At 38.3% G+C, this 24,206-nt stretch overlaps 1 protein-coding gene across 14 annotated transcripts in view; it reads right to left on the reverse strand.

Annotated features, from left to right (window-relative positions):
- The window catches only part of LOC101120084 (sulfotransferase 1B1), a 45,595-nt gene extending 23,138 nt beyond the window's left edge, over window positions 1-22,457 (reverse strand). For 4 of the 14 annotated variants that reach the window (XM_060417165.1, XM_060417170.1, XM_012180098.4 and 1 more), the window contains exons 1-5: window positions 22,362-22,457; window positions 20,182-20,256; window positions 6,226-6,397; window positions 5,822-5,950; window positions 3,138-3,235 (exon numbers count right to left, since the gene is read on the reverse strand). In XM_060417165.1, the coding sequence (XP_060273148.1) occupies window positions 3,138-3,235; window positions 5,822-5,950; window positions 6,226-6,373 (375 nt within the window). In that variant the 5' untranslated portion in view covers window positions 6,374-6,397; window positions 20,182-20,256; window positions 22,362-22,457. Of the gene's footprint in view, window positions 1-3,137; window positions 3,236-5,821; window positions 5,951-6,225; window positions 6,485-20,181; window positions 20,257-22,361 lie in introns of those variants that run through there. The other 10 variants (XM_042251484.2, XM_027971052.2, XM_027971051.2 and 7 more) reach the window with 4 other exon arrangements.
- Window positions 22,458-24,206: the final 1,749 nt, after the last annotated feature.

Raw genomic sequence — 24,206 nt, forward strand, 5'->3', positions numbered from 1 at the left:
GGATGGAATGTCCTGAAGGTATCAAGGAGATCCATCTCATCTAATGTGATTAAGACTTGTGTTTCCTTATTAATTTTCTGTTTTGATGATCTGTCCATTGATGTGAATGGCATGTTAAACTTTCCTACTATTATTGTGTTGCTGTCAATTTCTCCTTTTTTGTCTGCTAGTGTTGGTCTTATGTATTGAGGTGCTCCTTTGTTGGGTACATAGATATTTATGATAATTATGTCTTCCTCTTGGATTGATCCCTTGATCACTATGTAGTGTCCTCCCTTATCTCTTGCAATCTTCTTTATTTTAAGGTCTAATTCATCTGATATGAGGATTGCTACTCCAGCTGTCTTTTGCTTCCCATTTACATGGAATATATTGTTCCATCCTCTTACTTTCAGTCTGTGTCTCAAAGTCTGAAGCGTGTTTCTTATAGATAGCATATATATGGGTCTTCTTTTTGTATCCATTCAGCCAGTCTGTGTCTTTTGTTTGGAGCATTTAATCCATTTACCCTTAAAGTAATTATTGATATATATGTTCTTATTGCCATTTTCTTAATTGTTTAGGGTTGATTTTGTGGATCTTTTTTCTTCTCTTGTATTTCTTGACTACATAAGTCCCTTTAACATTTGTTATAAAGCTGGTTTGGTGGTACTGAATTCTCTTAACTTTTGCTTGTCTGAAAAGCTTTTTATTTCTCCATCAATTTTGAATAAGATCCTTGCTGGGTACAGTAATCTTGGTTGTAGACTTTTCCCTTTCAGGTCTTCAAATATATCCTGCCATTCCCTTCTGGCCTGAAGAGTTTCTGCTGAAAGATCAGCTGTTAAGTCTTTGGGGTTTCCTTTGTATGTTACCTGTTGCTTTTCCCTTGCTGCTTTTAATATTCTTGTGTGTGTGTGTGTGTGTGTGTGTGTGTGTGTGTGTGTGTGTGTGTGTGTGTGTGTGTTTGAAACTTCCCTCATAGCTTAATTGGTAAAGCATCTGCCTGCAATGTGGGAGACTTGAGTTTAATTCCTGGGTCAGAAAGTTCCCCTGGGGAAGTAAAAGGCAACCCATTCTAGTATTCTTGCCTGGAGAATTACATGGACAGAGGAGCCTGGCAGGCTACAGTTCATGGGATCATGAGAGTCAGACACAACTTAGCACTATCTTTTTCTTTCTTTGTGTTTAGTCTTTGTTAGTTTGATTAATATGTGTCTTGGCATGTTTCTCCTTGGGTTTATCCTGTATGAGAATCTTTGTGCCTCTTGAACTTGATTGACTATTCCCTTTTCCATGTTGGGGAAATTTTCAGCTATAATCTCTTCAAACATTTTTTTATATCCTTTCTTTTACTCTTCTTCTTCTGGGACATCTATAATCCAAATGTAGGTGTGTTTGATATTGTACCAGAGGTCTCTGAGACTATCCTCAGTTCTTTTTATTCTTTTTACTGTATCTGCTCTTCAGAAGTTATTTTCACCATTTTATCTCCAGTTCACTGATTCCTTCTTTTGCTTCAGATATTCTGCTATTGAATCCTTCTAGAGTATTCTTAATTTCAGTAATTGTGTTGTTTGTATGTTTATTCTTTAATTCTTCTAGGTCTTTGTTAATTGATTCTTGCATTTTCTCTCTTTTGTTTTCAAGGTTTTTGATCATCTTTACTATCATTATTCTGAATTCTCTTTCAGATAGTTTACCTATTTCCTCTTTTTTTTTTTTTTTGACTTCTGTGTTTCTAGTTTGTCCCTTCATTTGTGTAGTATTTCTCTGCCTTTTCATTTTTTGTTTTCGCTTATTGTGTTTGAGGTCTCCTTTTCCCAGGCGTCAAGGTTGATTTCTTTCTTCCTTTTGGTTTCTGCCCTCCTAAGGTTGGTCCAGTGGTTTGTGTAAACTTCATATAGGATGAGATTTGTGCTGAGTTTTTGTTTGTTTATTTTTCCTGATGGCCAAGGCTGAGTGAGGTGGTAATCCCGTCTGCTGATGACTGGGTTTGTAATTTTGTTTTGTTTGTTGATTAGATGAGGTGTCCTGCACAAGGTGCTACTGGTGGATGGATGATGCTGGGTCTTGAATTCAAGTGGTTTCCTTTGTGTGAGTTCTCACTATTTGATACTCCCTAGGGTTATTTTTCTGGTAATCTCTGGTCTTGGAGTCAGTGTTCCCACTCTAAAGGCTCAGAGCTTGGTCTTTTCTGTCCACTTAGCTTCATTTGAAAATGAGCTACTTTAATTAACTGCTCACCACTGTGGCATCAGAGACCAAGCTTGTCCTTCTTCATAGAGGAGACTCCACTTCAGCCTTTCACAAGGTACTCATTCTGAGCCCTGTGGCCCTGGAGTCAAACCATTTCTCCCAAGTTTGACATCATGGTCGAAAATCCCCATGAAATCAAGAATGCATGGCCGGGGGGGTCAAACTGTCAGAAATACTTGAGCTCTGAGCCAAGCACTGCATTTTACTTGCTGTGTCACCTTGAGGAATCCACTTGATCTTTCTGAGCCTCTTTCCTCCTCCAAGGCAGAGCCTGAGAATGCAGTAGCCCAGGAGCAAGCCTTTGTGCAGGTCTCCATGCCTGTGTGCTCTGCCCAGCCAGTCCCAGCCCCAGTGCACTGTGAGCTCCCACGGGCACCTGGACAGCCAGGCATGCAGTTCCTGCTCCCAACAACTTTTCATTACAAAGTTCAACAACTTAGAATTTAACAACTTAGATTTCAACATGTGACAAACTAGTAAATGCCAGATAGATAATCTGAATAGCTTCAAAATATTGGGGGGAAAAAAGTTTCCAATTTAAAAGTTTCCCAAAAGCAAATACCCAGGCTCAGATGTCTCACTGAAAAATTTTACCAAACATATAAGAATTGACAACTTTATGTTGAGTTTTCAGAGAAAGTCAGACTATTGAGGACAGCTGGGAAAGAGTAGTAGCAATATTGTGCTGAGACAAGGATTCTGTTCCTACATAATTCTGGAAAATTTGAGTATGTATGTTTAGGCTAAAACATACTGTGTTTTTAAAATCTTAAACACTTTCTTATATAGCTCAGTTCTTATGGTAACAGGTGAACAAAGCATTTGAGCAATCACTTTACTATGTGAGTGAGAAAGAGTTAAAAGACATGTTAAAAACTGACTTGCTGTTTAGAGTATACCTTGCAGTTGTTTTCCCAGAAAGATTTAGGAATGAGATAAATTGGCAGATGTGTTTTCACAACCCGGGGTGATGGATTCTTCTCCAGTTGTTCTAAACCTGAGGAAATTTAGTTTGGTTATATAGGTGGATATATATATATACTATGTATATACAAAATGAACCTGTTGCTTCATTCTGTCTCCTAACTTCACCAAAAGATTTCTCAGCCTTTTCTGTCTTGTGATTATTTTGCCATGCAAGGTCCTTTAAAGGATCCTCCTACACACATAAATATGAATGTTGGGAATCTGCACATTCAGGTTCCAGAATAAATCTGAGTGCCAGTTTACTCTCCTTCACCTGCTGTATCTCACCTACTCCCTCTCTGGTGATGCTTCACAGACTGGTTCTCCACCCTACCCTCCTCTCTCATCAGTTATCTGATTCCCTTGTTCCTTATTACTTTGATTCTATCACTTTTTCATTTAATATTTTTCTATGGTTCTGGAATCTCAACTCATTCTGCACTCATTTTGGTTATTTGTCCCAGAATGATCCTTTAGCTGCAAGCCTTATCATTTCCTTGCTGACTTCAGACAACCACACAGAAAGAACAACACCTTTTCAGTTGATTCTTGTCTAACTGTAGAAGTAATGAGTTCTAGTAGAGGAGAGAGTATGGATTCTTCTCTTTACACTGATAGACACATTCACCACCATAATAGTGTCTTCTTATACCATGTTTCTAGCAGCATTCGAGAGCCAACACTTTCTTTCAAACCCTTCTCACTTGCCTATAGGACACCCTAGTCTGCTGATTCTCTCTTAGTTCACTGAACGTTCCTAAGAATTATAAGGCTTGCATGATCTGTCCCTGTCTAGTCTTCAATTGTTTTAAATCTCACCTTTCCAATCTTTCATTGTTGTTAATTTTTGGTGGTGGTGATTTTTTTTTAGTCCCCAGACTACCACCCAGCTCTTTTCTGCATCTAGGCCACCATATCTACTCCTTCATCTTCTTGAAATATGCTTCCTCTAGCTGTGTACAAAGCTTTAGGTCTCCATCATGGTCCCTTTCATAGAGCCCTACCTCTGGATATGTTAAACTAACAGTATTCATAAGTTTATTTACTTATTTAATGTCACAATATTATTGTAAGCTCATTGGGGACAGAAAATCCAGTTTACTTATCATTTTATATCTAGTCCATAGATCAGTGCTTAATTCTTTAGAAATACTCAATAAAATTTGTGCAATGAAAAATGAATCATATTAAAAATAAATTTTGTATTTTAAGAATTGGTACTTCTTTATTTAATTACAGCAAGGATCTAAGTTAAGAAATTAATCTATAAAATTTATTTATTTAAAAAATAAAGTTTTGTTACTTACAGGACCTGGAAATTATATAGCACACCTGGTGCCACACAGCAAGGTCATTGGTGGAGAGAGAGTGAGTGGGCCCGGGGTTCTGCTTTTATTTTATTCTGGGGTGGGAGGCCTAGGGTTTTAAGTGCTCACTCTTTAGTGGTGAATTTAAAACATAAAAGCAGAAATTTAAACCACAGGAAGGAAAAAAAAAAACAAGATTTATTAGCAATCACTTTCTTTAAAATAATTGCCTCTTTGAAACTGATGCTTCATTGGCAATCAAAGCATATGTCAGGTACTTGGATTATGAAAAAGAAAAATACGAAACCAAATTGTTAGGTTTTACACTACAGTTGGCCACCAAGAAATTCAGTGATTAAGAAAAAAGAACTTAAGCTGCTTTAGGAAAACAATGCCAAACTAAATAGGAGAAATTATAAACAGCCTTATAGGGCTGCCAATAAAATATGGAAATGGAGTTGCTCAGTCATGTCTGACTCTTTGCGACCCCATTGACTGTCACCTACCAGTCTCTTCCATCCGTGGGATTTTCTAGGCAAGAATACTGGAGTGGGCTGCCATTTCCTTCTCCAAGTGATCTTCCCAACCCAGGGATCAAACCGAGGTCTCGTGCGTTGCAGACAGGTGCTTAACCATCTGAGCCAAGAGTGTTTAAACAATAAAATATAAAATATAGGATACTCATATACTGCCAAATGTATTAATAATGAATTTTTTATTTTAAAAGGCATTGGTACTTATTTAGTTGAAGCTTCCTCAGTCGTTCAGCACTAAAAGAATCCACCTGCAGTGCAGGAGATGCAAGAAATGTGGGTTTGACCCCTGGGTCAGGGAGATCCCCTGGAGGAGGTCATGGTAACCCACTCCAGTATTCTTGCCTGGAGAATCCCCTGGACAGAGGAGTCGAGTGGGCTACAGTCCATGGGGTCACAAAGAGTCAGACATGCCTGAAGAGACTGAGCATACTCACACATTTATTTAATTACAACAATGTTCTAAATTGAAAAATTAGTCTAATAAATTTTATACAACAGAACTCAGTAAAAGGTAAGAAATTTTTTTATCAGTGGGATTTCTAGTTGTTTTCCATAACAAAATTCTTTTATCTTTGGTTATTATACCTGGAGGTGCATGCGATGGACTAAACTACAGTTTCTCTGTATACCTTGGTTACTGTTCTACTTGCCTGCTTCTATTTCATGTTACCAAATACACTCCATTTTTCTTGAATGGAAATCACAAGATACAGTAACTAATATGATACTAATATGTTGCTATAAAATTATAATTCCTGGGTCATTTAAAATTACCTGAAGTCCTTAGTCCAGGAAAAGCCAGTTCCAACATTGGAACTTTAGCAGTTATAACATCTCGCTTACATTTTTCAACATCCCCATCATGTAGAACCATGTCCACAATTTCACTGATCCAAGTGGTACCTGTGTCAAAAGAACATTTTCTTAACCTTCACCTGAATGTGGGGGAAGTTCCCTGTTGGAAGCCTGCCATCTTAATATATTCTCTTAGAAAATTAACTCTGTCGAATTTCCCCTTCTATGCCCCAAATGTCTATTTTCATATAATCAAAATAGGGGACTAGACTGACTGTTAAGAACACTAATTTTATTTCGTATATTAACAATTTTGTACAGAAGCTAATTTTCAGGAAACAAAAGTTGAAGTTAGGCCTGCATTGTCAGGTCACAGAACTCACCTGATTTGGGGTAAGTGACTATCACGATGTCATCTGGTCTGCTTTGGAACTGTTCAATCTTTTCCCAGTTGTTTGCAAAGGCATAGGTGATGGGACAGCCATGGATTAGCTTCAGATTTTTTCTCAGGACATCTTTTGGAGAAGTCATCTTTGTTCCAGATTATACAAATACCTAATGCACATGGAGAAAAGAGAGAATGAAACTAAGAAGCTGAGTAACTAAAGTTATTAAGACACAGCAATTTGACAGAGTAAAACTGGCCTTTAACACAGAGAGAACAAGAGATCTAAATACAAAGGGCATTTTTATGAGTGTTCAGCAGTAGATTGCAAAAGTAGCAGCTGGCTTAGTGACAAGCAGATCAAAGGTCTTTAGTGGAATGGAAGCCTGCAAAAGAAATAGGACTGAACATTTAAAAATCCCATTTTCCAGAAATACACTAAAAAAATCTGGACCTATCATTCTTCATTATAATTCTGCTGAATCTCATTTTTTAAATTTATTTTTAATTGTAGGATAATTGCTTTACAATATTGTGTTGGTTTCTGCCACATATCAATATGAATTAGCCATAGGTAAACTTAAGTCCTTTCCCTCTTGGACCTCCCTCCCAACTTCTGCCCCACCCCACCCTTCTAGTTGTCGTAGAGACCCAGTCTGAGTTCCCTGAGTCATACAGGAGAGTCTCACTGGCTATCTATTTCACATATGGTAATGTATATGTTTCTGTGCTACTCTTTCCATTCTTTCAACTCTCTCCTTACCTTCTTCCCCCGCCCCAGTGTTCATAAATCTATTCTCTATGTCTGCATCTCCATAGCAGCCCTGAAAATAAGTTCATCAGTACCATCTTTCTACATTCCATATATGCATTCATTAATATGCAGTATTTGTTTTTCTCTTTCTGACTTACTTCATGCTATCTAATAGGCTCTAGGTCCATCCACATCTTTAGAACTGACTCAAATGTGTTCCTCTTTGTGGCTGAGTAATATTCCACTGTATATATGTACCACAGCTTTTTTTTTTTTTTTCCTATTCATCCATCAGTGGATATGTAGATTACTTCCATGTCCTAGTTACTGTAAATAGTGCTGCAGTGAACACTGGGGTATATATATATTTTTTTCAATTAAAGTTTTCTCAGGATACATGCCCAGTAGATGGGTTGTTGGATCATATGGTAGTTTTAGTCCTAGTTTTTAAGGAATCCCCATACTGTTCTTCCATAGTGGCTGTATCAATTCACATTCCCACCAATAGTTCAAGAAGGTTCTCTTTTCTCCACAACCTCACTAGCGTTTACTGTTTGTAGATTTTTTTTGATGATGTCCATTCTGACCACTGCAGAAGACCTGGGTTCGATCCCTGGGTCAGGAAGATCTGCTGGAGAAGGAAATGGCAATCCACTCCAGTACTATTGCCCAGAAAATTCCATGGACAGAGGAGCTTGGTAGGCTACAGTCCATGGAGTGGCAAAGAGTCAGACATGACCGAGTGACTTCACTTTCACTTTCACTTCATTCTGACCAGTATGAGGTGATGTTTCATTGTAGCTTTAATTTTCATTTATATAATAAAAGTGATGTTGAGATTATTTTCATTTGTTTATTAGCCATATATATGTCTTCTTTGGAGAAATGTCTGTTTAGGTCTTTTGCCCACTTGATTGCATGAGCTGCTTGTATATTTTGGAAAGTAACTCCTTTTCAGTTGTTTCATTTGCTATTATTTTCTCCCATTCTCCCAAGGTACTGTTTTCTCCTTGTTTATAGTTTCCTTTGCCATGAAAAGCTTTTCAGCTTAATTAAGTCCTTTTTGTTTATTTTTGTTTTTATTTCCATTACTCTGGGTGGTGGGTCATAGAGGACATTACTGCGATTTATGTTATAGAGTGTCTGCCTGTGTTTTCCTCAAACAGTTTTATAGTTTCTGGTCTTATATTTATGACTTCAATCCATTTTTAGTTTGTCTTTGTGTATAATCTTAGGAAGTGTTCTAATTTCATTCTTTCAAAAGTAGCTGTCCAATTTTTCCAGGATACTTATTAAAGAGACCATCTTTTCCCCATTGCATATTTTTGCCTCCATTTCTTCCAGGTTGTCCATTTTATTGGCGTATAGTTGCTCAAAATAGTCTCTTATGATCCTTCTTATTTCTATATTGTCTGTTGTAACTTAGTCTTTTACATTTCTAATTATGTTGATTTGATTCTTTTTTTTTCTTGATGATTCTGGTTAATGGTTTGTAAACTTAGCTTATATTCTCAAAGTATCAGATCTTAGTTTTACTAATCTTTACTATTGTTTCCTTCATTAATTTCTGCTCCCATCTTTATCAGTTCTTTCCTTCTACTAATTTTGGGTTTTTTTGTTCTTTTTTCAAGTTATTTCAGGTGTAAAGTTAGGTTGTCTATTCAATGGTTTTCTTGTTTCTTGAGGCAGGATTGTATTGCTAACTCCCTCTTAGAACTGCCTTTGGTGCATCCCATAGGTCTTGGGTCTTCATATTTTCATTGTCATTTGTTTCTGACAAATGACAAAAAATAAATACTTTATTTCCTTCTTTAATTTATTCAGTAGCCTATTCATTATTTATAAATGTATTGTTTAATCTCCATGTTTTTGTGGGTTTTTTTTTTTTACAGTTTTTTCCCTATAATTGATATCTAGTCTCATAGTGTTGTGATCAGAAAAATGCTTCATATAATTTCAATTATCTTAAGTTTACTGAAGCTTTATTTGTGACCCATGTTGGGGTCTGTCCTGGAGAATATTCCATTTGAACTTGAGAAAAAAGTATATTCTGCTGAAGATACCAATTAGCTCCATCTGGCCTAATGTGTCATTTTAGGCTTGTGTTTCCTTGTTAATTTTATGGCTTGATGATCTGTCCATTGGTGTAAGTAGGGTGTTAAAGTCCCTTACTATTATTGTGTTGCTGTCAATTTTCTCTTTTATGTCTGTTAGTCTTTGCCTTATGTATTGAGGTTCTCCTATGTTGGGTGCATAAATAGTTACAATTTTTATGCCTTCTTCTTGGATTAATCCCTTGATCATAATGTAGTATCCTTCATCTCTTACAATATTCTTTAAGGTTTATTTTGTCTGATATGAGAATTGCTACTCCAGCTTTCTTTTGATTTCTATTTGAATGGAATATCTTTTTCCATCCTCTCACTTTCAGTTTGTATGTTTCTGTAGGTGTAAAGTGGATCTATTGTAAACAGTATCTATATGGGTCTTGCTTTTGTATGCATTCAGCCAGTCTTTTTCTTTTGGTTGAAGCATATTATCCATTTACATTAAAAATAAGTATTGATATATATGTTCCTACTGGCATTGTCTTAATTGTTGTAAGTTTGATTTTGTACGTCTTTTCCTATTCTTGTGTTTCCTATCTATAAAAGTCCCTTTAACAGTTGTTGTAAAGCTGGCTTGGTTTTGCTAAATTTTCTCAACTTTTACAGTCTGTAAGCTTTTGATTTCTCCATCAAATTTGAATGAGATCCTTGCTGGGTAAAGTAATCTTTGTTGTAGATTTTTTCCTTTCAGTATTTTAAATATATCCTGTTTTTCCATTCTGGCTTGCAGAGATTCTATTGAAAGATCAGCTGTTAATTGTATGGGGTTTCCCTTGTATGTTACTTGTTGCTATTCCTTTGCTGCAGTTAATGTTCTTTCTCTGTATTTAATCTTTATTAGTTTGATTATTACATATTTCAGTGTATTTCTCCTTGGGTTTATCCTATATGGGGCTCTCTGCACTTCTTGGACTTGATGGTCTATTTCCTTCGCCATGATGTGAAAGTTTTCAATTATCTCTTCAAAATTGTTTCAGACCCTTTCTTTTTCTCTTCTTCTTCTAGGACCCCTATAATTCAAATGTTGATGTGTTTAATATCTTCCCAGAGATCTCTGAGACATCCTCAATTTTATTTCTTATCTCTTTATTCCGCTCTTCAGCTGTTATTTCCACCATTCTATCTTCCAGCTGACTTATCCATTTTTCTGTCTCAGTTTTTCTGCTATTGATTCCTTCTAGAGTATTTTTAATTTCAGTAGCTCTGTTGTTCATCTCTGTTTGTTTTTTCTTTATTTCTTCTAGGTCCTTGCTAAATGTGTTAATCAATTCTTTCATTTCCTCCATTCTACTTTTGAGGTTGTGTATCATCTTGTTATAATTACCCTGAATTCTTTTTCAGATTTTTTCTAACTTACTGTGCTTGAGGTCACATTTTCACAGGTTTTAGGATCATATTCCTTCTTCCATTTGGTTTCTGTCCTCTGCTGGATCATGGAAAAAGCAAGAGAGTTCCAGAAAAACATCTATTTCTGCTTTATTGACTATGCCAAAGCCTTTGACTGTGTGGATCACAATAAACTGTGGAAAATTCTGAGAGAGATGGGAATACCAGTCCGCCTGACCTGCCTCTTGAGAAATCTGTATGCAGGTCAGGAAGCAACAGTTAGAACTGGACATGGAACAACAGACTGGTTCCAAATAGGAAAAGGAGTCCGTCAAGGCTGTATATTGTCACCCTGCTTATTTAACTTATATGCAGAGTACATCCTGAGAAATGATGGACTGGAAGAAACACAAGCTGGAATCAAGATTGCCGGGAGAAATATCAATAACCTCAGATATGCAGACACCACCCTTATGGCAGAAAGTGAAGAGGACCTCAAAAGCCTCTTGATGAAAGTGAAAGAGGAGAGTGAAAAAGTTGGCTTAAAGCTCAACATTCAGAAAACTAAGATCAGGGCATCCGGTCCCATCACTTCAGGGGAAACAGATGGGGAAAGAGTGGAAACAGTGTCACACTTTATTTTGGGGGGCTCCAAAATCACTGCAGATGCTGACTGCAGCCATGAAATTAAAAGACGCTTACTCCTTGGAAGAAGTTATAACCAACCTAGATAGTATATTCAAAAGCAGAGACATTACTGTGCCGACTAAGGTCCATCTAGTCAAGGCTATGGTTTTTCCTGTGGTCATGTATGGATGTGAGAGTTGGACTGTGAAGACTGAGCACCAAAGAATTGATGCTTTTGAACTGTGGTGTTGGAGAAGACTCTTGAGAGTCCCTTGGACTGCAAGGAGATCCAACCAGTCCATTCTGAAGGAGATCGGCCCTGGGATTTCTTTGGAAGGAAGGATGCTGAGGCTGAAACTCCAGTACTTTGGCCACCTCATGCGAAGAGTTGACTCATTGGAAAAGACTGTGATGCTGGGAGGGATTGGGGGCAGGAGGAGAAGGGGACGACAGAGGATGAGATGGCTGGATGGCATCACTGACTCAATGGACGTGATCTGAGTGAACTCCGGGAGTTGGGGATGGACAGGGAGGCCTGGCGTGCTGCAATTCATGGGATTGCAAAGAGTCGGACACGACTGAGTGACTGAACTGAACTGAACTGAACTCAGTAGGTAAGTTTGGTCCAGTGGTTTGTGTAAACTTTGTATTGGGAATGAATTGTGCCTGTGTTCTGGTGGGAGGTGGTGAGGTTTTGGCTTATTTTCCCCTCTTATGAAGAGGGCTGTGTGAGGTGGTATATTTTGGAGCATCTTTGGGAATCCTCTGTACTGATGATTGGGTTTGTAATTTTGTCTTGCTTATTTGGGCAAGGTGTCCTTCACTGAGTGTTGTAGGCAATTAGGTGATGCCGGGTCTTGTATATAGGTGGAGGCCTTCATGAGAGTTCTCACTAATACTCTCTGGGATTAGGAGTTCTCTGGCAGTCTAGGGTCCTGGACCCAACACTTTCAGTCCAAAGGTTCAGGCTCGATTTCTGGCCAGGGACCTGAGGTTACACAATTTGTAAGTTATGGCATTAAAGATGATTAAACAAACAAGAACAAAAGAAAAAAATAAAACAAGAAACAAAAGGTGATCCTTAGACAATGGTAAGTACAAAATCAGACTAATAATTTTTAAACAATAGACTATACACCCACACACACACACACACACACAACCAAAACAGTCCGAAGAAAAGAAAGTAAAAGAGAGTGACTCAGTGAGCAAAGGAAACCAAAAATTATATAGACCAATTAAAATCAAAGCTAAGTAAAACACAAACTGAAAAACAAAACCAAAGCAGAATGCCAACTAGGAAATAAAGCAAAGAAAACAGACAAACAAAAACTATCAAACATGATGAATAAAAGAAAGAAAAAGAAAAAATAGAAAAGCAAAGTTAAATACAAGTATACAAAAAAGGAGGGCTTCTCAGGTATTGCTAGTGGTAAAACACCTGCCTGCCAAAGCAACAGACATAATGAGATGGGGATTTGATCCCTGGGTCGAGAAGATCCTCTGGAGGAGGGCATGGCAACCCACTCCAGTATTCTTGCCTGGAGAAGCTCATGGACAGAGGAGACTGGTGGGCTACAGTCCATAGTGTCACAAAGAGTCAGACATGAGCGAAGCTTCTTAGTACACACACAAACATATTTTATATATATATATATAAATTTTAGAAAAAAATTTTAAAAGAAAAAAATAATTCCACAGAACTGCAAAAGGCCAACATAAAGGAAATGAAAAATGGGATTTTAAAATGTTCTCAAAAGCTTAAATAGAGTAATATCAATGATAAAATCAACCACAGGAACAGGGAAGAAAAATCTAGAACCAATTACAGAACAAATCAAAATATAAGAATAATAATAGATATTTTTTCTTGGATAGTCCACCTCTGCCTCCTTGAAATGTCTTCCAATAATGGGTTGGTTGGTCTCTGGACCTGTTATGGGGACAGCTCAGACTAATATGACCCTAATCCTGCATGTTCCTGGCTCTACTCCTGCATGTTCTTGCCTCCACTGTCCACAGCTGCCAGAGCTACTGCATTTTCTTTTGTGGGAACTCTCATTGCCCTTTTATATATTCCATAGACACAGAGTCTGCCTAGTTGATCATGTGGTTTTAAACTGCAGCTTGCACAGTTATTCGGAAGGTTTTCAATCCTCATCCTTAGCCACACTGCCCCTGGGGTTCAATTGTGGTTTTATTTCCACCTCTGTGTGTGGGTTCGTCCACAGGAGTTTGCTCCTGAGGCTGCCCTGGAGGTTTTAGGTCTGCCTCAGTGAAGACCGGATGTGGAGATGTTGCAGCTGCATGGATCATGGGGACCTTGGCAATGCCATGTGCACAGGGGAGTCAGAGGCCATTGGTGCAGGAAATATGGTGCTATTAGTTTTTTTTCCTAGCCTCTGGCATCTGGCTTCAAAGGGCCTCTTTGTCTGATCTTTCTCTGTTGCTCAAGGCATCAGGCTCTTAAAGGGCCACCCTCTCTTGGGTCTATTGGTCAGCTACTGGCTCTTGCATGTGGGGAAAGAGAGGCTACAGTGATGGCTCCACCCTCTGCATGTGACTCAGCAGTATTGCCTTACCTCCATGGCTGCCCAGCTTTCCTTCCAAGGCATTTCCCCCTTCTATCTCCTCCCTCATGTCCCCTCTCACTGTCTCCCTGAAGTCAACAGCAGATCTCACCCTGGGATTGCTCTCCAATCCCTACAGTCCAGCTCCGAGCCACTGTGCATTCCAGGGGACTCGAATCCTGTCCAGAGTAGGTAAGGCTGCAGCAAAGATTGCGTGGTTCTCATTCCATTCAGACTGTCACAGGTGAGCTGCTGCACTCTCCAACAGCGTCAAATGCTTCTCCCCTGTCCCAAACAACTGCCCTGATGTGGGTATCTGATCCCTGCTTCAGGTCCCCCACCCCCCGAGTACATGTCCAGTCCTGATAACTCTCCTTTTTTTCCCCTCCTTCCTTCATTCTACTGTGATTTGTGTGGATTTATACATTCCTTTCCTGTGATCAAAGACTCCTTCTCACTCTCAGCTGGTGTTCTGCAAGATATTCTACATCTGAAGGTGTATTGCTGATGCCTCCATGGAGAGAAAAGTACACCACATCCATCTTCTCCTCCACCATTTTTTTTCTCCTTATTTTTTCTTACAGGAAATCTGCTGTCTTTCTCACCTTGGTTCTTCTGTGTATAATGCATTTGTTTTCTCTGTCTGCTTCTAAGATAATCCATAATATCACTGGTTTCGAGCAATTAAATTATGATGTGCCTTCATGTGGTTATTTTCATGGGTTTGTATGTGTGCCTGTGCTTCCTGTTTATTGAACTTCTGTGAATTTGGGGTTTGCAGTCAATATTTATTCAAATACCTTTTTTGAAGGTCTCTTTCTCTTCCTTCTGATACTCCAAGATACATGAATTTGTTTACAACTCATTGAAGGTCCTTTAATCTTAAAAAATTTTTTTTTCTCTTTGTGTTTCAGTTCAGATAATGTCTATGGCTATATTTATTTATATTTACTAACATTTTCTTCTGTAATGTGAAATCTGATTTTAATCTATTCCAATGTTTGTGCTTTTTGTTTTTATTTTCTCCCTTCAGAAATGATAGTTTTCATCTCTAGAAGATCATTTGGGGATTGATTATGCTCTTCCTGTCTCAACTTTTCAGTTCAGTTCAGTTCAGTCATGTCTGACTCTTTGCAACCCCCTGAATCACAGCTTGCCAGGCCTCTCTGTCCATCACCAACTCCAGGATTTTACTCAAACTCCTGCCCATTGAGTCAATGATGCCATCCAACCATCTCATCCTCTGTCCTCCCCTTCTCCTCCCACCTTCAATCTTTCCCAGCATTAGGGTCTTTTCAAATGAGTCAGTGCTTCACATCAGGTGGCCAAAGTATTGGATTTTCAGCTTCAGCATCAGTCCTTCCAATGAATATTCAGGAATGATTTCCTTTAGGATAGACTGGTTAGATCTCCTTGTGGTCGAAGGGACTCTCAAGAATTTTCTCCAACACCACAGTTCAAAAGCATCAATTCTTCAGTGCTCAGTTTTCTTTATGACCCAACTCTCACATCTATACATGACTACTAGAAAAACCATAGCCTTGACTAGACAGACCTTTGTTGGCAAAGTAATGTCTCTGCTTTTTAATATGCTACCTAAGTTGGTCATAACTTTTCTTCCAAGGAGTAAGCGTCTTTTAATTTCATGGCTGCAGTCATCACCTGCAGTGATTTGGGAGACCAAAAGAATAAAGTCTGTCACTGTTTTCACTTTTTCTCCATCTATTTGCCATGAAGTGATGGGCCCAGATGACATGATCCTAGTTTTCTGAATGTTGAGCTTTAAGCCAACTTTTTTACTCTCCTCTTTCACTTTCATCAAGAGGCTCTTTAGTTCCTCTTCACTTTCTGCCATAAGGGTAGTGTTATCTGCATATCTGAGGTTATTGATATTTCTCCCGGCAATCTTGATTTCAGCTTGTGCTTCCTCCAGCCCAGCGTTTCTCATGAAGTATTCTGCATATAAGTTAAATAAGCAGGGTGACAATATACAGCCTTGACATACTCCTTTCCTGATTTGGAACCAGTCTGTTGTTCCATGTCCAGTTCTAACTGTTGCTTCCTGACCTGCATACAGGTTTCTCAAGAGGCAGGTCAAGTGGTTTACTATTCCCATCTCTTTCAGAATTTTCCACAATTTATTGTAATCCGCACAGTCAAAGGCTTTGGCATAGTCAATAAAGCAGAAAACTTTTAGAGCATATTGAATATTGTTATAATAACTGTTTTAATACCTTTGTTTGCTAACTCTAACATCTGTGTTAGTTCTAGATTATTTTCAATTACCTAACTTTTCCTTCCACTATGGTTGCCTTCTTCTGCTAATTAGCATGCCTGATACTTTCTATTGGATGTCTGATGCTGTACCTGAGTTTTCCTGCCTGAGTTGTGGCCCAGGAATTCTCTCAAAGCAGTAAATGTGGGAAATAATAGGGCCCAAGTTGTTTTCTATCCACATTCCTGTTGGTTATTTCACACAAGGGGGAACATTTAATTTATGATACTCTATTTTGCTTCAGTCAATTCAGTTCAGTTCAGTCACTCAGTCATGTCCAACTCTTTGCAACCCCATGAATCCCAGCACGCCAGGCCTCCCTGTCCATCACCATCTCCCGGAGTTCACTCAGACTCACATCCATCCAGTCCGTGATGCCATCCAGCCATCTCATCCTGGGTCATCTCCTTCTCCTCCTGCCGTCAATCTCTCCCAGCATCAGAGTATTTTCCAATGAGTCAGTTCTTCGCATGAGGTGGCCAAAGTACTGGAGCTTCAGCTTTAGCATCATTCCCTCCAAAGAAATCCCAGGGTTGATCTCCTTCAGAATGGACTGGTTGGATCTCCTTGCAGTCCAAGGGACTCTCAAGAGTCTTCTCCAACACCACAGTTCAAAAGCATCAATTCTTTGGTGCTCAGCCTTCTTCACAGTCCAACTCTCACATCCATACATGACCACAGGAAAAACAATAGCCTTGACTAGACGGACCTTAGTTATTAAAGTAATGTCTCTGCTTTTGAATATGCTATCTAGGTTGGTCATAACTTTTCTTCCAAGGAGTAAGCATCTTTTAATTTCATGGCTGCAGTCACCATCTACAGTGATTAGAAGCTATGATAATTAATTTTATGTGTCCACTTCACTGGGCCACCAGATGACCAGACATTTGGTCAAACACTATTCTGAGTATTTCTGTAAGGATGTTTTGGGATGAGATTAATGTTTAAATGGGTAATACTAAGTAAAGCAGATTGCCCTCCCTAGTGTGGAATGACCTCATTCTGTGAGCTTCCTACCTGCTAGCCTTTGAGCTGCAGTACAGTTTTTTTCCTGCCTTCAGATTGGAACTAAACATCAACTTTTCCTGAGTCTGAAGCCTGGCAGTTTTTGAATTAAACTATACCATTAACTCTCATTGTTCTTAGACTTCAGATTCAGTTGAAATTAAATCATCAGCTATTCTGGGTCTCCAGCTTGCAAATCATCTTGCACATCTTGGGACTGGCCCATCTCTAAAATTATCTAAGCCAATTACATATGATAAATCTCTTTACGTATATATATACATAAATATTTGTATATAATAAAAATTGTCTTGCATATTTTTGAGTGGTAACTATTCTTATCATAATAATCCTAAATAATACTAATCCTGAATTAGAATCTTATTGATCTGCTGACTGCAGCCATGAAATTAAAAGATGCTTACTCCTTGGAAGAAAAGTTATGACCAACCTAGATAGCATATTCAAAAGCAGAGACATTACTTTGCCGACTAAGGTCGGTCTAGTCAAGGCTCTGGTTTTCCAGTGATCATGTATGGATGTGAGAGTTGGACTGTGAAGAAAGCTGAGCACCGAAGAATTGATGCGTTTGAACTGCGGTGTTGGAGAAGACTCTTGAGAGTCCCTTGGACTGCAAGGAGATCCAACCAGTCCATTCTGAAGGAGATCAACCCTGGGATTTCTTTGGAGGGAATGATGCTAAAGCTGAAACTCCAGTATTTTGGCCTCCTCATGTTAAGAGTTGACTCATTGGAAAAGACTCTGATGCTGGGAGGGATTGGGGACAGAAGGAGAAGCAGACGACAGAGGATGAGATGGCTGGATGGCATCACGGACTGGATGGACGTGAGTCTGAGTGAACTCCAGGAGATGGTGATGAACCGGGAGGCCTGGCGTGCTGTGATTCACGGGGTCGCAAAGAGTCGGACACGACTGAGCGACTGAACTGAACTGAATTGAACCTATTGAAAACATTTTGAGAGTATATTACTCAGGATTCTCCAGAGAAATAGAATCAACTTATCCCAAGCTGAAGACCCAGGACAGTCAATGGTGTAGTTCCCTTCTGAAGGCCTGCAGGCTTGAGACCCAGTGAGAATACATGGTTAAGTGTGAAGATAGGAAAGCATGATATCCCAGCTCAAAAACAGTCAGGCAAGAGGAATTCCGCCTCACTCCAAGAACGTCTGCCTTTTTATGTGATTCAGACCTTCAACGGACTGGATAAGGCTTGTCCACACTAGGGAGGGTAGTTTGTTTTATTCATATAATAATTCAAATGTTAATCTCATCTAGGAAATACACTAACAGGCACACTGATAATAATGTTTAACCAAATATCTGGGTTTCCTGCGTGTCAATCATTTTGACACACAAAATTGACCATCACATAGAGCTCATCATTATTTACTTTTTCCACTTCATCTTCACTGAACTTTGCGTATGAAACTGTAGCCCGTCTCTTGCTAATGTGTTTCTGATTTTAAAACCCTTCTCTCTGCCCTCAAAGAATATAAGCTTCTCCAATAGAAGGAAAGGTAGAATGTAGAAACTTTAAGATCCATTATAATCTACTATTCCATTTATTTCTGAGAACTTGTGAATCAATAATGATAGATAATGTTTACAACCAGATGGATAGAGTTTGAATTAACAACATAAATTATGTATCTCAGATAAACTTGTATTGCCTCTAGCAAATAATTATAACTAGACATCAAAGACTGCTGATCGTTGATTGTCAAATTGATATAAATATTTTTACCAGGCAAATATTTTGAAAGTAATTTGGTGATTTGAAAATTGTTGAAACTTGTTAAGCTAACAATTTGTGTAATGGGAACCACAAACAAAATCACTAACATAAAAGTTAGCTGCTATTTAAACTCACATGCTTTTGTATAGAAAAAGGAATGCTTTAGATTAAGAAAAATACATAGTGTAACAGCCTTGTGTTTTAGAGATAACTTCTCCATGTCCTGCTAGACCTCATTCTCCAGGCTCTTAAAAAAGTCTAGAAGAGGGGCGTCCCTGATGATCTAGTGGTTAATATGCAGGGGACACAGGTTCAATCCCTGGTCTGGAAATATCCCACAAGCAGTGAAGCAATTAAGTCCATGTGCCACAACTACTGAGCCCAAGTACAGCAGCTATGGAAGCTCCAACTTTCTAGAGCCCCTGCTCCACGACGAGAAAAGCCACTGCAATGAGAAGCCCGCACACCACAATGAAAAGCAGCTCCCACTCTCCGCCAGTAGAGAAAGCCTGCACACAGCAATCAACAACCAGTGCAGCCAAAATAATAAATAATGTTTAAAAAAGTCTAGAAGAGAGAAATCTGGACATATTTTTCATTTTACACTATAAGATATGCATTATACATTTTATGTCTGACAATTAGTGGATATGCCCACAATAGTGTATTTTTTTAGTTTTCCCAATAAAAGTTATTATTATATAATGTATTTGTCTAAAAATATATGGCATCTTACACTAGAAATATGGGAAAAACAATTTGAATTTTGCGTCTTCATTACTGCTCCCAGAGTAAAGGATTTGGGGACCTGAGAAGCCTAGAAAAGAGTATCTAAGTGAAAGAGCAGTCTCAGCACAGAGTAGACACACATAGGTTTGGAGCCAGCAAGACCCTAAAACAAGGATGCATGTGAGAGCTGTGTGGTCTGGGCAGTTAGAAAATTAAATATTCCATATTAAATTGCTACCTTCATGATATTTCTTAATTATCCTATATGTTTGCATCTGTAGTCCCTTGTTAGGTCTAGAAAAAATTCTGGAACATGTCAGCAGCTTCAAGAATGGAACAAATAATGTGGTTGGTCAAAAACTCAACAGAGCAAGAAGTGAAAGGAAGAGGAACTGAGTAGGTAAACATTGTACCTAGAATAAAGTAGGTGTTAAATGAACTGAATGAATGAATGAATGAATGATGCAACATGTACTTCCCATTCAGAATCTTCTAAGATCTTAGGGATAGTGTTACTTTGAAGTTTGGATATAAGGAATGAGTGAGAGCAGAAATAAACATAGTATATTCAGATATTAGATTTGAGCTTCATATAGTAAATGAAATAGTTTTCCTTGAAACATTTTATTTTATTAATTCCTTAGCAAATTAAATTTTCCAGATTATGTAAAGGTAAATATCAATTCCAGGGCTCATTTGAACACTGGCATTTTCTGAATCAGTTGAGAAAATTAAATGAGGCTCTCTTTTTTTAAATTTTTTGGCTCTGGAATTTAGCATTTATAAATATATAATTCCACTTACCAACTCTTATTAAACACACAGATTGTCATGGGAAAGCAAGTAGGTTTGAGGACACAGATCTATTTTCCATACGGTCTGCAACAAATCACACAGACAAATCTGTTTCTCACACAGTATGTGCTTAACATTATGTTATACATTTATAACATCATTCCTGGTTCCATTTCATGTCTTAAAATTTTTAGTTTCTTTACATACTCATTTTAATTTAACTTGTACTATTGTCTTGTATTTATATAATTGATTCATAATTAACTATTTAAACATGGTACATATGCAAGCCCCATGCACTATTGTCATCACTTGAGAGCTTGTATTACAAATGTAGAATCTGAGGCTCCAATCCAGAATCAGAACTTATATTTTAATAAAATCCCCAAGTAGGTTACATTTAGAAGAAAATTGGGGACGCATGGTTTTAAACTACTGTTAAGGCACTCTTTTAACAATATAGCATGCACATAAATGATTTATCAAAATGAATTGTTTTCCAGAAAATACATTATATTGAATGAGCTTCATGTATATTATCTCCCTGATGATAAGTCTTACTTTCATTTTATAGACTGAGATTAGGAAACAGAGTTGCAGGAATTCTGCTCAGACAAATAGCAAGTGAGGTGTGTCTCAGAAATAGAGTTCAGTTTTCCCAGCTTTGCTCATTTGGTCATACTGCATGGGTAGGCCTGACCAGAGTCTAAGGTGTTCCTGATTTATCTCATTTGGTTAAGGGTGTTCACAGTTTGTAGGGAATTTTTTGTTTGATTGTTTATTTGACAAAGCAAACTTCCCTCTGACAAGAAAACTTTAACTCCTCATGCTGCAAAAATGTTGTCAGAGAAGAAGGGATATGAATAACAACAGGATAGTGACTACATAATAGTCACATCTGGGAAATGGGTGTAACCAGTTCAAGAACCTTGGAGTAGCAGTCTGGGATTAGCATTGCCTCATCATGATCAGTGAATGATGATGAGTTTAGAACTATATGAGAAGATAGATTCAGGGGAGAGAGACCAAAGATATAGGATTGTTCTTAGTCTCTTAGTCATGTCCTATTCTTTGCAATCCCATGGATCGTAGCGCACCAGACTCCTCTGTCCATGGGATTCTCCAGGCAAGAATTCTGGAGTGAGTTTCCAAGTCCTCCTCTAGGGGGTCTTCCCAACCCAGGGATCAAACACAGGTCTCCCACATTGCAGGTGGATACTTTACCATCTGAGTTAGCAGGGAAGACAAAGAATTCTAGGGTGGGTAGCCTATCCCTTCTCCAGGGGAATCTTCCCAACCCAGAATTGAACTGGAGTCTCCTGTATTGCAGGCAGATTCTTTACCAGCTGAGCTACCACCAACATTATTGAGTAAGATATTTTGGCAGATGGTTGATAAGGGATATTTATTTTAAAAAATTGGTTCCTAGAAGTCTCTTAAATCTTAAAATGACAAAATATGACAAAAACTTTTAATGTGTTATATAGTACAGTCTACACAATACTACAAATCTACCTAGTTGAGTGATAAGTTAAAAATTAAATGTCTATAATTGACTTAAGAAACATTAATAGAAAATCCATGAACAGAGGAGCCTGGCAGGCTACAGTCTATAGAGTCACAAAGAATTGGATACGACTGACACACACAAACACACAATAGAATAGAAGAGGAAAATGGAAACCATTGCCCCTCTTAGGAGAAATGAACAGAATCATCTGACACTGAGATTCTTTTAATGGGAAAAGAATATTTGCTCCATTTGTTTCACCCTAACAAACTGCAGCTCTACTTAAAACTCCAGCTAATGAAATATATGAATTAAATAACATGTTCTGTATTCTGGAAAGTACCCTAAACGGTGTGTATGGGGTGAAGTACAGATGCGAGCAGAAACATGAGAGCTTGGAGTGGATTCCATTTTCCATTATGAGCTACAGTTTAATGGGAAGACCCACAATCCTGGCATGCTTCAGCAGAGTCCCATTGAACCTAGAAAAATGAAAGGGATCACTGAAAGACTAGGAGAGTCTGCACAATATAAACAACACCGCATTTCCTGAGGCAATTAGGCAAAAACATTCTAACAGTAAACATATGTTCAAAACAGAAATTATTCAAGGAGCTCTTTGTGCTGTGGATACATGATTAAAAACTCAGAGAAAAGAGATTTAAAAAGAAAACTTTACCTCAGGATTTAATCCCTCTTTTCAGTTTTCATTTTCAGTTGGTGGTGCAGCTGCCGAAAGGAATCCTGGATCCTGGTGGGAGTCCTGAAGGGAGGGAAAGACAAGCTGGGGGAGGCTCCTTTCAGTCTCTGAGATTAAAAAAAAAAAAAGTTTAAAGATATGATTTGAATGCTGTGGTCATTGACTTCATGGGCAGTTAAGATATACAAACTTGAACTACATACACAGAGGCAGGGCCTGTTGCTTCAACAGCTGGAAGAGGCAGGAAGCCTTGAAAGGAAATGAATCAGGGTGGCAGCCAAAAGGAAGCAAAGTCAGAGATTACCTCGATTTAAAAGTTTACATGGCTTCAAAGAGAGAAAAGCAAAGGAAAAGAAGCTGAAGGGTCAATAGGTGGAATCTTGTTGTTTCTCTACAATTTTTAAAGTGTCTTGTAATAATTTTGATCATGATAAAAAGTCATTGTGTGTGTGTTTTCATCTGAAAGAAACATGAGTTTCCAACATTACAGAAAAAAACAAAGCTACACAAACATACACTAAAGATACACTTTGGCAGAAGAAATAGAGTACAGCTGATGGTTTCAGAATACACTTGTTTTTGGTCACTCTAATCATTTCCACAACCTCTTTTTTTTTTTTTTTTTTTTTTTTGTAAGTCACATATACACAAAGAAGGAGTTTAGTGAAAGAATAATGTGCTGATGATGCTGATGCTGGAAGGGCAAGGGTCTGCCACATCCTTTTCATGCAGAAAAGAGGGCAGCATTTTTAGAGATCTAGATTCTTTTTGTGATATGTCCAAATATTAAATTTTTAAATATTGGCAACTAACTATTAATACATACATGAAACAATACAAGTATTTCTGTATGGCAGGACATGCCAAGGAATGCAACTGGCAAACTTTGGCTACAAGGTGTTAATTTCAAGCAAACCCTACTTCAGTTGTGCACAAGTTGCCTGGCAACCACATTATCAATTAAACTGTTAAGGGAAACACTGACTGAAGGCCCCATCCTGGTCAGATACCATAGCAACCATTCGCCTGAGTTATTTTATGACAAGAGGTCCTGATAAGGAACAAGTAACTAACCAGCCACCATCAACAGGAAAAATTTGGGAAAGCTCAAAAGAAAACATCACATGTCCTATCAACCTCCCAGAATCCTTCTGGAATCCAACTTGGCTGGGTAATGCGTGTGACACCAGAAGGGACTCTGAGTCAGAAGATTGACCCCTGACAACTTGGCAAGTAATCCCATTACCATAAGAGCCAAGACTATAAACCACAGGGCAGAGCAGTTTTCCTGGGTCCCCTACCCTCCTGCTCTCCAGGATCCCCTTCCCAATAAAGTATCTTGCTTTGTCAGCACTTGTATCTCTTCAGACAACTTATTTCTGATTGCTAGTCAAGAGCCCACTCTCAGCCCCTGGAAGAGTCCGCGTTCCTGCAACAAAACCATCAGACTTTGATTAGTATTAATACTAATTGAAAAACAACATAAATCAGAGCTTCTTGAGTTTTAGCATGTTTCAGAATCATTTTGGAGGCCATGACAAAATACAAATTACTGGATCCCAATACCCAGTGTTACTGATAAATTTGGTCTAAGATGGAGTCTGAAAATGTTCTATTAATATTTCAACAAACTCAGAGATATTACTGAGGCTATTAGTTTGAGGATCGTATTTTGATAACCATGAATAAAAATTCGCCTTTGTTTTAAAATTGTATCAATATTCTATATTTCATTCATTCATTTATCTGTCCATTTATTTGTTTATTCATTCAGTCACCAGACCTAAAATGTCCCAGATACTACACTGGGAAAAAAAAAGAAAG

This window comes from Ovis aries, chromosome 6 (genome assembly GCF_016772045.2).
Source record: "Ovis aries strain OAR_USU_Benz2616 breed Rambouillet chromosome 6, ARS-UI_Ramb_v3.0, whole genome shotgun sequence".
NCBI classification, from domain to species: Eukaryota; Metazoa; Chordata; class Mammalia; order Artiodactyla; family Bovidae; genus Ovis; species Ovis aries.